Genomic DNA, 12,283 nt, shown 5'->3' with positions numbered 1-12,283 from the left:
ACCTCTCTCGCCCTTTTCTCCTTTCTTCACCTGGATGGTTCCCCTTTGCATCAGCCATCCCCTTCACTTCGCTTTAAACCTGGCAACAGTTTTCGTCCCCCACTTCGTTACCCTCCCGAACTCCCTCTGTTCGTCATGGCCCACGGGCCGTGTTTTTTTTTTTTTCAAGGTTTTTTCTACCTTATGGCTCACCTCTGAACTGTTGAGCCACATGTTCCTCACCGTTTCAACCTCCCAGGCTAAATGTGAACGAGTGTGTTGACCCGGCGTGCCGTTTTCTGTATTTCTCTGTGCGTGGAGTGAACCTCAGTTAGCCACAGTGCGGCTGGCTGGTGTTCGGTGAGGGGACCGCAGCTTCGCAGGGGGGCGCTGCGGGCGCCACTGAAAAGCGCCCTCTCCGGCCGACTCCGCACTTTTGTCCGGGCAAACCGGTCTCCCTCCCATTGAGTAGCTGCGCGAGCAGCGCGCTTTCTCCTGAAAAAAAAAAAGCCAGTTCTGCACGTACTTTGCACGTGTTGGCCAGCCTGCAAATCTCTTTGTGCAGTCGCGAGCTTTTTCCCTCGTGCTTGAACGCTGACGAGTTTCAGAGGATTAGCAAAATGTACAGGGGCGCTAGAAAAAAATGCGGACAGCACGGCGCCCACGCGCTGCGCAGTCGGAATTTATCTTCAATACGTGTTTATCTCGGTAGTAACAAAGACGCTAGAGTGGTACATTATTGTATCACGGATGTCTCTAGCGTATTTGTGTTGCGAGCCAAGTATAAGCGTGACGAAAATAAATTCCAACAGCGGAGCGCCTAGGCACTGCGCTGTTCGCATTTCTTTCTGTCGCGGCAGTACGCTCTGAGATGTAGGTTAAAAGAAATAGTGGACAGTGATTTTTTTTTTCGCTGCGCAAACTTGAAAAATGAACTGCTAGTGGATCAGGCCCACTACGTGAAGCAGATTGTTGACGAAAAAGCCGGTACCGTAACGGCGAAATGTGTATCGTAAATGACGAGGTCATTTAAGACGTGGAATTCGAGGTAAATACCATCTTTTTTTTTGGCGCGGGCGTCTTCGCAAGATGCTTAATTTCGTTGGGTGGCTGAGCAGTTAGGTGCATGCAGGTTTGTTGGCCAAATACCCAAGCAGCACACCAACAATGGACCGACGCTGGCATAATGCTGGTCAAAACCGGCTCGAAAGTCGTACCGACGTCGGCATTGGGGCAAAAAGTTACTTTTTCCAACCTTGGCCTGATGTTCGGACCAACACTGAACCGACATTCATGCCACTATCAGACCACTGTTCAGCCGCTCTACCAACACTGAACCGACATTCATGCCACTCTCAGACCACTGTTCAGCCGCTCTACCAACACTGAACCGACATTCATGCCACTCTCAGACCACTGTTCAGCCGCTCTACCAACACTGAACCGACATTCACGCCGCTATTGTACCCACTTTCAGCCACTCTACCAACACTGAGCCGACATTCATGCCACTATCAGACCACTGTTCAGCCGCTCTACCAACACTGAACCGACATTCATGCCGCTATTGTACCCACTTTCAGCCGCTCTACCAACACCGGCTTGACATACCACAATTAGGCCACTGTTCAGCCTTTCTGCTAACGCTTGCCCGAAGTTTATGCCATTGCATTTCCAGTTCAGCGAATATTCACATTCCAGTTAATGTTCGCATTGGGAAAGCCATGGGTTTTGGCATTGCAAAGCTGCAATCATCTCTTCTATACACATGCACAACAAAATGAGGCAACGAAAGAATCCAACTGAGAAACAATTTATTAAATAATTAGGCACCGTGGCTGGGGACGCGCGGTTGCGCGAGTCCTGCGAGGCAGCGAGGGCCGCGCAGGAGGCGGGACCTTGGGAAGGAGCCAGGGCCGCGCGGGAGGAGGATTTCTGGGAGGTGGGGGCCGCTTGGGGAAGGGAGGGCACTGTGCTGGGGGCTGAAGCACAGGGGCTCGCAGTGGTTGCCAGGCCGGCAGCGGTACTTGGCAGAAACGCTTCGGCAAAACGCCTTTTGCGTCCGCCGCCACGGTCCACCGAACCTGGCAACCACTTCCTAATAAACCCCTGCGCTTCCACCACATCCGCGCCCGTCTTCTCACAGATGGCATCTGCATAAGATAAGCGTTCATTTTAGGCCAGCAGAAAAACTTTGCTCGTTAACAGAAATCAAGATTATTTCAGCAACAGAGAAAACAGAAAAGGCCACAAGTACATGTTAACTCAAAGTGCGTGCCAAAATGAAAGGCCTACAGTATCCAAATACAACTTGAGAAAATCCACCTGAAAGCTCTTCTAACCAACTGTATAAAGCTGCTGCGACATCACAGACGACCACTTTGCACTACTAACATATGGGAGCACAAATGGCTGGCAGATACAAGGCACGACTACGATCCATGACAAGAGATGGATGTGACTGGTGGGAGGGCTTTCTTTGAAAGGCATCTGCTGACTCATATATCTTCAGATGCACATGGAAGAAAACTGCAGATGACTACCCCCATAAAAACAGTAACAAAATATTCACCTGTAATGAAAAAGAAAACTAGTAAAGTATCAACTGAAAAGAAGAAAAGAAAACAAAGCGCAGCAGAACCTGGTGCATGTTCTTCCACTCATCTTTTAAAATTCAGTTAAAAGCTACTGCAACAACATACCTGTTGCCACCTTGCATAACTTCAGGGCAATAAATGACCACTTGCCCTTGCGGCCATGGAGGCTGTACATCCTCTGTACAGCCACCCCTATGATGGCGGTCATTATGTTGGAGCCCACCTCCCTCAGGCCCTTGCCCCCCAGGCGGACCAGCTGCTTTCGCTGAAAAGAAACACCACAGGTGCACAAGCTATTAGGCACAAACATCAATTATAATTTCATTTAGTTTAGCAGAATCGAATAGCTAAGACAATTGTGTGACTACCTGTCAACAGCCCATGCGAGTACCTACAATCATAATGCATACCGTATTTACTCGCATAATAGGCGCACTTTTTTTCCAGAAAATCCGGCTCAAAGTTCGGGGTGCGCCTATTACGCGGGGTAAAATTTCCGGAAAATTTTTCGACTCGCAGAATTGAACACACCGCGTAAACGCACTCGTGTACGGGCCGCACCCCATTTTCGCGAAGAAAATGTTAAAAAAAAAAAAAGTCCGTGTAAGGGCCGCACCGAAACTTTCCGAATGCACGCGCCGAGGCCTCCGCGATCGGCTCCGGCTGCGCGCAACGTGCGCTTGATCGCGGAGGCCACACACGCGCACAGGAGCTTCCAGACGCCGCCCATGGAGGGCGCCCAAGGCCAATCTCATCATCATCATCGTTTTCCTCCGCCGCGAGCTTTCGCTATCTAATCGCCATCAGCATCTCCAGCTCGTTTTTTTTTGTTGTTGTTGTTGTCAAGTGCCGGGATTTGCGGTAGCGCGATAGTTATCGTGGTTTATGGCTTTGCCGCAGAGCGTTGATGTTTTAGCTCGACGGGCAAGCACCTTAACAGCTACACGGCTGGGAGTTTGCTCTCGAACGCGGCAAGCGTGCGGCAGGTCGGAAAATACGACGTGGCCGAGAAGTGCGGCAGTTGCGAATGCGGCGTCCCTAAATTTTCGTACGCGACTCCAAGCGCCGAGGTTTTCGCGGGCCTAAGTCGGGAACGTTTCCGACTGGAAATGAAGCTTTCCAAACAGACGTTTAAAGTGAGCATCCCTGAAAACTGTGTGCGGCTGTTCTACGCGATGTCGTTGTATGTGCTGTGGGTCCGCAGCAGCTGCGACGGCAGAAGCACTAGTAGGGACTAGTAGTCAGTTCAGCAAAAACTTTGTTAAAATAAAGATTGGGAAGCGGGGGGTGGCGAGGCGTCGGCTTGCAATCGTGTAAATACAGTATTGATCACAGTGCCAAGTTCGGGGTGCGCCTATTATGCGCGGAAATAAAAAAATCTGATTTTTCGCGCCCTAACTAGGGGTGCGCCTATTATGCGAGTGCGCCTATTACGCGAGTAAATACGGTAATTTCTGTATGATACAATAGCTTGACTAGTTGCTACCAGCAGAAAGCACCACCACCAATATGGACATTCTTTTTTTTCCCAGTTTACTAAGAGCAGGGAAACTTTAGCGATTAAGCAAAGGTGGCCAACTCCTACCCATTATGCTTTGCATCTTGGACATTATTATATTATAACTATAATGCTTTTTGCAGATATCTATGTACTGGATGTGTTTTCTCTGCACAGCCGTTACGCTAAAATTGATTTGGTTTGTAGAACTTAAAGTTCCAAAGTGACTCAGGCTATGATGAGGGACACCATAGTGGAGGGCTCCGGAAGTTTCGACCACGTGGGGTCTTTAACATGCGCCACTGACATCACACTGCACACGGGCGCCTTGCTTTTCGCCTCCATGGAAAACTGGCCATCACGGCTGGGTTTGAACCTGAGTCTTTGGGTTCAGCAGTCGAGTGCCCTAACCACTGAGCCACCATGGCGGGGCTCACTACCCTGAAATTGAGCAGTCTAATTAATGCTATACAAAGGGCGCTTATTTAAATCCCCAAGCACCTGAGTAAAGCTGCGTGCTTAGCAACCACATTTAATTAAACGATGTTGCTTGTTTTTGGCAGCAGATTAAGTAATGAAATGTGCATAATGTGAGCAAAAGACAGGGAAGAGGTGGGTTAAAGCTGCCCCATTATTTGGGAAACCTAGCCGAAATTAAAGACGCGCTGAGAGAGGACCAACTTCCAGCTGTGTTCACAGCAGTTCATGCAACAGTATATTAACCGAAAGCTCAGCTTCCTGTAAAACAGACCTTACAACATCCTTAATGTTAGCTACAAAGTCCACTGCTGAACTAAATTAAAACAGCACAACAATAAATGACAAATGTAAGGAAAATGAGGGGCTCGTTATGAGACACCTACGAAGAAAGGCAGCCACAGGCAACAAAAGCATAGGGGATTTTTTTTTGCTGTTGATCGATGTAAAACAATAATGTAATCACAGAAATATTTGACTGAGAAAAAAAATTTGTTGGAACCAAGTCTGTTATGCAACGACCGGCCACTGGCAGAGCTCTGGAAAACTACATCGAATGACATTGAGTGACACCATCTGAGAGCAACTGCCCCAAAAAAGCCTGTGACTGCACCGCCAAATACCAAGCTACTACAAGATGTGACAGGTGCAATGCTTCGCACAGAACCAGCATCAGTAGCTTGGTTTGCTGTTTAGCGCTCCTTCTCGCCTAAACGCTCTGATGCGACAGCAGTCTCGCAGGTGGCATTTTCTTTGCATTGCGTGGCTGAAACATGATGTGACAACTGGCACTTGCCGTAAGCAATAATGCGAGCGCCACATGTTCAGCACTGCTACTGAGCCCAACAAATTGATAGGAGCCAAAGAGCAGATAAAGAGAGTCCCCTAACAGCTGTCCCGACACGTGATGCAGTTTTTGCAAGCTCTGCTACCGGCTGGGCATTGCGTACCACTTTTGCTTCCAACAGTAAATCTCACCACACAAGGAATCGACAGGGCGGTCCAGTGAACACTCTCAAAAATTCCTAAAGAAGCGCAAGTTCGATATGGGAAAACAATTTTTTTTTTTGGAGGAACGATCTCTCAGCAGTGGTGGACATAATTTACTACATAACTGTGCGTGTGTACCTGCAAATATTTCTTCTATTTTGAACTCCCTATTCTTAGGAATTCCTGAAAATGTTCACTGAAACAGCCAGTGTGTATATCAGCAAGCAACTTTCATGAACAAGACATTTACATTAACAAAACACACTGTGACAGCACACTCCAGCACAACAGTAGGAATTATATCTATGAAGAGCATGTTATTCACAGAGCACGGCATGCAAACACTCTTGGAGCTCAAGATTTCTTCACAAACCTCGCAATTACATTATGCATGCAAATCGTTAGTAGGCATTCATTTTTTCCAGACACGAATTATCAGAAACATTAAATCACCAGTCCAGCAGCCACGCTGTCGTCCTGGACGGCAGCTTCCACAGTGTCCAACTCCTCGGGGGAGAATGCGGGCAGTGCAAGGGTGGGAGGCGGTGGCGAGGGGGACACTGGCCGAGTCCTCTGCTCCAGCTGCCGGTCCGACCGCAGCAGCACATGATCCTCCAGCCTTTGTAACCGCTGCATTAAGTCGCGCTGCTGCTGTCGGACCTCCAGCACCAGGCACATCAGCTTCAGCAGGGTAGCTGAAACTGAAGCAATCAACAATTTCAGTGAGAGCAGGGTTAACCTGGGCGCAATAATATCATTTGCGCACTGAGGTACAATAAAGAACAGTATGAGGCTAACAGTAGGCAGCAACACACTCTGTACTATGCTCCTAAACTTCCACCAGTTTTTATCCTCCAGGACACTTCTAATTCATGTTCTATTCCTTGCTAGCCTAATTTAAATGCCATAAATGTCACCATGCACTGACAAACCCCTAGGTGAAATGGAGCTGCTCTATGTGTGATAGCTAGCACAGAACCTGCAGCCTTGTTGTGTAAAGGACTTCTCAGTCTATGAGCTCCGCCAATTTTTACATTGCTTCATGGGCATTTCCACTGCTATTGCACCATGGCAGAGATGGCAGCAGTTAGTCGCAAATGGATTCTTCCAGTGTCATGAGAAGCATGTGCTAATAGAAGCGAGAAAGCAGAGCAGGCCTGTGCCCTTAATATAGCATTGCACCATTTGGAAAGTATTGCTCACGGCAAAACCCACATTGGCCAAAATGCTGGAGGTAGACATCTGTTCTAACTGCAAGTGCTGGCAGGGATCAATGCATTAAAACTGCAACAAAGATAGCCCTTATGGAATTATAGCCCTTAGCTGACAGGCGAAATGCAACAAAGAGATGGACCAAATGTTTCTTGCTAGGCACAGGAGGTGCCAAACCGTTGAGACATAAAACAAGGTCACATTTATCTCTTACCACGCATCCATTTTGCTGCAGGCAAGACAAGACTAGGAGCCAGCTGATGTGCTCCACAAGGCAGTTAGGCTGTTCAGTTCTTTCCTAAGCAAGAGGTCCTCCTTCAGAGCATGCCACTATTATTGGCTGCTTATCTCCTTCAGCACCCTTTATGGGAGCTTTGTGATAGCGCAATTAATTTTTTTTCAGCACATTTCGCTGCATCCAAGGCACTGCATTGACTTCCAACCAGTAAACTTTTAAAATACTTTGAAAGACAATGAAAAATTACAATATGGGCCTTGCTGACCAACCGCGACCAAGCGACCAAATTATGCTGGTAAGGAAACAAATGCACAGAACATGGGACTACTGTGTAGAGTGCAATTCGTAGGAGTGGCTTCCTGGTGGTGATGTAGGCCGAGAGAGGCAACAGAAATGCCAGGATCCAAAAGAACCCAACAAAAGCACAACATACAGCTCTTGGGAAGGGCACACAACAACCACTCCACTATGAATCACAAGAGGAGAAAGCAATGGAAGTACTAGGTTGTAAATTCCAGTACCACTTCAGTTCAATACAATCGTTTTTGAGAAATACATGTGATGATTTTTAGAGTGACCCCTTTCAAAGCACATAGTTTGAAACTAGAAATGTGCTCCTAGCACCGTTTCAAGAGCCACTGAGGAGAACTCCGTGCAAATATCTTCCTGAATAAGTATATTCTCTAGGTCTTTCTGGGCCCGTTGACTGCTGCTCGGCAGCAGCAGGTACAATGAGAAATTTAAAATTTGCTGTTTTTCTTTAAGGCAAAGCAGATCTAGCTTCTATATTTTGTTGTGTCACTTGATACTAGACAAAATAGGAGTGTAATTAAAAGAAAGGAACACAGTGAAAAGACGGGACAAGCAGCATTTGTTCTGTCCTCTCACTGTGTCCCCATGTTTGGCTTGCATTTCTCTTTTTGCACAAAAGTAAACAAAGTGAAAATCTCACCATCAACAGTCCCAGCTGTCGACCCCTCCAGCTTGCTGGGTGGCGCACTGTTTTCGTTCACGCTCTCCCCAGCGTGATTCAGTGGGGCTGGAGATGAACATGCGTCATTGATGGCAATCCAGGAAGTACAGAACACACTACTGTGTACAACCACAATGTCACATTTCTATCCTAATTGAATGCAGAAATGCTACTTCAGGATATTTTTGGAGAAGGGACAGAACAGTTGCATGGCCAGGCTGTTTTGCATACAGGTGATCTTTTTAAAACACAATAGACACAAAATTACGAAGTTCAGAAACAAATTCCTGGTTATATAGAGATGCCCCCCAGGCAATAGTAACACTTCCTTTGGCCGAAAAGATATTTTAATTTGGTTTCAATCACAGGCTGTACAAAGACTTCATAATTCAAAACCCATCAAAACCGACACCTCCATGACAAGTAGTTGACGTGACAAACAATGTCACATCATGCAGATACCTATGACACATAAAAGAACGTTGTGATCCGACTGCGGCGGCGCGTTTCGATGGAGGCGAAACGCAAGAGGTGCCCGTGTGCTGTGCGATGTCAGTGCACGTTGAAGATCCCCAGTCGGCTGAAATTATCCCAGGGCGCTATGGCACCTCCTTCTTCCTTCCTTCTCACACTCCCTCCTTTATCCCTTCTCTTATGAATGTCCACCGAAATGCGAGAGAATTACTGCACCACTTTCTTTCCTGAAAAATCAGTTTTCAATTTTTTAAATATGTGTCTATAGTACTTCAATAATTACATTTCTCATGCACCAGCATGGTGCATTGGTACCGTATTTTCCGGTGTATAAGACGCGGCTTTTTTAAAAAATCTTGCTGGTGCGTCCTATACAAGGGTGCGTCTTATATGCGAATTTTTCGTTTTTTTTTAGAGAGTTCAGAAATTACTCAGGTTCATGTTCAAGCCTTTTTTACCGAAAAAATATCACTAGCAATGAAGCGGTTGTAACACGGTTAATACCTCAATACGGGGACCACCGTGCGCAACTTTTTTTAGGTGAACTTTATCATGAAACGACGGGGATGACGACTTCCAGGATCACAAACACACCACCGTTTCGGAGGCCCCAAGCAAAAGTAATGTGAAATGCCAAAAGATGACGACAATCACGCTTCTCGCCATTGTCAAGACAAGCCAGGACAAGCCGGCGTTCTTTTTTCAGCCACCCTTTGCCACTTTGTTTGCTCCATGTACGTAGTGCGAAGAGAATATTTCAGTCGCGTTGCCACCAGAAATGGGCGAACTTTTTGATAGCGCATCCGAAGGTGAAGACTTCGAAGGTTTTAAGTAGAAATAAAATGTTCTTATGGACATGTGGGAGAGTTTTTTCGTTTTTCTTTCTTTTTTTCCAAAACGTGGGCAGGAATGACGTGAGTGTTGCCTTTTTCGACCACTTAGCGTTGCTTAAGAATTTCTCACAAGTACGGTGAATTTCGTGATGGTCGCGCAAGCGTGTTTAATTGATCCTCACTAGCCCAACTGGGAAAACTGGGGTGCGTCTTATATAAGGGTGCGTCTTATATAGCAACTTTTTCAATTACAGCCTGCATATATGGCGGGTGCGTCTTATACACTGGAAAATGCGGTTCATTTAAGGACACAAAAGAAACTGTCATGGCGAAACCAAAAACAGAGAGCGGAATATATGTCATGTGAATAGAAACCTGTTCGCAGTACTGTTAACGTGGGTAAGAGAGTTTGCCACGAAATGGTTACTGGCAGATTCACTGCTGATCTGAGAGCATGGCAAATGTAAAAAGCTGATGCCAAGTCTGAGCACGTTCCATTTCTCTGCAAGTGCAATTAGCTACGGTGGAGTTTTTTTCCCAGATTTTGCAAGCATACTACCATAAATCCCCAATCAAAACTAACACAATGTCGACCTTACATTAAATAGAAATGAGAAATGGTGTTTTAGTTTTAAGGCGGTTAACATCCAAAGGCGACTCAGGCTATGAGGGACGCCGTAGTGAAGGGCTCCGGAAATTTCGACCACCTGGGGTTCTTCAACGTGCACTGACATCGCACAGCACACGGGCCTCTAGAATTTCGCCTCCATCAAAATTCGACCGCCTTGGCCGGGATCGAACCCGCGTCTTTCGGGTCAGCAGCCGAGCGCCGTAACCACTGAGCCACCGCGGCGGCTTAACAAATGAGAATTCATGTCTTACGTGGTGACGGCAGCTGTACAACATCGTTGTGGCCCTCATTTCCTAAAAAAGAATTGCACATGAACGTCTTGTTGAGTATGCAAAATAATTTCTCATCAATAAAGAAATATGAGAATTTCAATTACCAGAAACTGCCGAGCTTTCTAGGGCTGAAGTGAACTCGTAGCGCCGCACCTTTTTTTCGGCGCTCTTGTAGGATCCTGCAAACATTCTCAATATCTCGACAAAAACCATGTCATCTCCAAGCAACAGTACGGATTTAAAAAAAAACAAAACAACTGAGGCCGCCTTACTGGAAATCAAAGAAAAGCTAATTGAAAACATAGAAAATAAACTGCTAACAGTTGGCATATTCCTTGATATGAGGAAAGCGTTTGACTCGGTTAACCATAAGATATTGCTTGAAAAAATGCAGTGTTATGGAATACGCGGCGTTCCTTTAACCTTATTTGCTAGCTACCTTGACAACCGATCTCAAACAACTATCATTAACGGTATTTCATCTGGGATCGGTCAGATTGTGTCTGGTGTGCCACAGGGCTCCGTTCTAGGACCAACGTTGTTCTTATTATATATTAATGATATCGTCAACCTTCATCCAGCAGACAACATTATAATCTATGCAGACGATACTAACGTATTTTTTTCAGGGCAAGATAGTAATATTTTGCAAGCAGCCTCCAATAGTTGGTTATCCCAATTGTCTGTTTGGTTAAAATCAAATAGGTTAGAACTTAATGTCAGGAAAACAAAGTACATACTGTTTAGAGCCAAAAATAAGGAAGTTCCGAACAACTTCCAAATTCACTTCGAGCAAGCTCCTATAACTCGTGTCAGCTCTACAATGTTCCTTGGAGTCATTTTTGAAGAACATTTACTCTGGACAGATCGTGTAAACTACATTTGCACTAAAATGGCTCGCTCTGTTGGTATCCTAAATAAATTTCGCACAATACTGCCTCGAAAATTCAAACTACAAATTTATTTCTCTCTAGTCTTTTCGCATGTACAATATTGTTTGTTGATCTGGGGAACGACTACCTCAACCAATTTTGTGAAAGTACTTACTTTACAAAAAAGAGCTGTACGAGCGATTGATAACTTACATTACAGTGAGAGCACGGGTCCTTCCTTCCTCAACCATAGACTGCTAACCATCACGGCCGCTTACCACAAGAAGCTTGCTGTTTATATCAGAAACCTTATGAAAGGAAACTGGCAGACTTTCGAGAGCACATATTTAATTGCCCAAACAGCATACAGTCTTAGGCACCCTCAATACCATGCACCAAAATCTCGTACAAACTATGGGTTTCAAAAACTAACTCACATAATTCCTCATAATTAAACACGTATCCATACTTAACAGAATTGTCACTACAAAATATGTCCGAGGGCTGCTTTGCTGACTTGATGCCCGTTCAGCTGCCTGTATAGCAACACTCAGGCCAACAGACTATCAGTTTGAAAGCCTGTGAAACACTCATGTGGCAAAGGCATTGTTTTATTTACAATTAAAAGTGTGATTCTGGTTTCTAGGATTTAACAGCTTTAAGCTATGAAGAATGACGTAGCGGAAGACTCCAGATTAATTTAGACCTCATGGGGTTGTTTAACATGCACTGATATTACACAGCACAAGCGCATTCTGCACTGCTCCATTTCACCACAGACAGGATGTAACCTGGGCCCTCGGCTCAGCAGCATGGACCACTCAGCCACTGCGACAGGCTAACAATTCAAACTGAACTAAATGTAAACAGCTGGATGAGTTGGTTCTGAATTTGCATTATGAAACACTGTCTCAGTGCACAACAAACATGGATGAGGAAAGAGCACACAACGCAAAGCATCAATTGATGTCTGGCATTTGTATTGTGTGCTCTTTCCTTGTCTGTGCTTTTTGTGTGCCAAAAAATGTTTCATAATGCAAAAAAAAAAATTACCATACTAAACCTTTCTGTACTAAATATTATTAAGCATACTGAGTGCAGCACTAATTCTGGGAACTACAGGTCTTCAAAAACAAGGCACTAATGAGTTTCAGAAGTAGTTCATCAGCTTACAAGTGCAATAGCTAACAGTTCATTCGGCTCCTCTTTTTGACAGCTGGCTAAGCGGTGGCTATCA

At 45.6% G+C, this 12,283-nt stretch overlaps 1 protein-coding gene across 4 annotated transcripts; it reads right to left on the bottom strand.

The window, feature by feature from the left end:
- Positions 1-1,488: 1,488 nt before the first annotated feature.
- On the bottom strand, positions 1,489-11,694 carry LOC149330911 (uncharacterized). 4 transcript variants are annotated; one of them, XM_089561628.1, is made up of 7 exons: positions 10,279-11,673; positions 10,154-10,195; positions 7,944-8,030; positions 5,995-6,242; positions 2,682-2,841; positions 2,105-2,132; positions 1,777-1,971 (listed from the first exon to the last, which is right to left on the bottom strand). In XM_089561628.1, the coding sequence occupies exons 1-7, from the start codon at positions 10,502-10,504 to the stop codon at positions 1,797-1,799; spliced, it is 966 nt and encodes a 321-aa protein (XP_089417754.1). In that variant the 5' UTR covers positions 10,505-11,673; the 3' UTR covers positions 1,777-1,796. The 4 variants fall into 4 exon arrangements, with proteins under 4 accessions (XP_089417751.1, XP_089417753.1, XP_089417754.1 ...); XM_089561629.1 differs by having other exon boundaries at positions 2,727-2,841; positions 10,279-11,665; XM_089561625.1 differs by having other exon boundaries at positions 1,489-2,132; positions 10,279-11,694.
- Positions 11,695-12,283: the final 589 nt, after the last annotated feature.

Source organism: Amblyomma mixtum, chromosome 9 (assembly GCF_055824585.1).
Source record: "Amblyomma mixtum isolate Tamu chromosome 9, ASM5582458v1, whole genome shotgun sequence".
Taxonomy (NCBI): domain Eukaryota; kingdom Metazoa; phylum Arthropoda; class Arachnida; order Ixodida; family Ixodidae; genus Amblyomma; species Amblyomma mixtum.
The sequence above is the reverse complement of the archived record's forward strand: the minus strand, read 5'-3'. Positions and strand labels throughout refer to the sequence as shown.

Coding starts and splice junctions, on each gene's coding strand:
- LOC149330911 (XM_089561625.1), bottom strand. CDS start 10,504: ATGCCAACTGTTAGCAGTTTATTTTCTATGTTTTCAATTAGCTTTTCT. Junction 6,243..7,943: donor GACAGCTGGGACTGTTGATG/GTGAGATTTTCA, acceptor TGATTGCTTCAG/TTTCAGCTACCCTGCTGAAG. Junction 2,842..5,994: donor ACAGCGTGGCTGCTGGACTG/GTGATTTAATGT, acceptor GTTTCTTTTCAG/CGAAAGCAGCTGGTCCGCCT.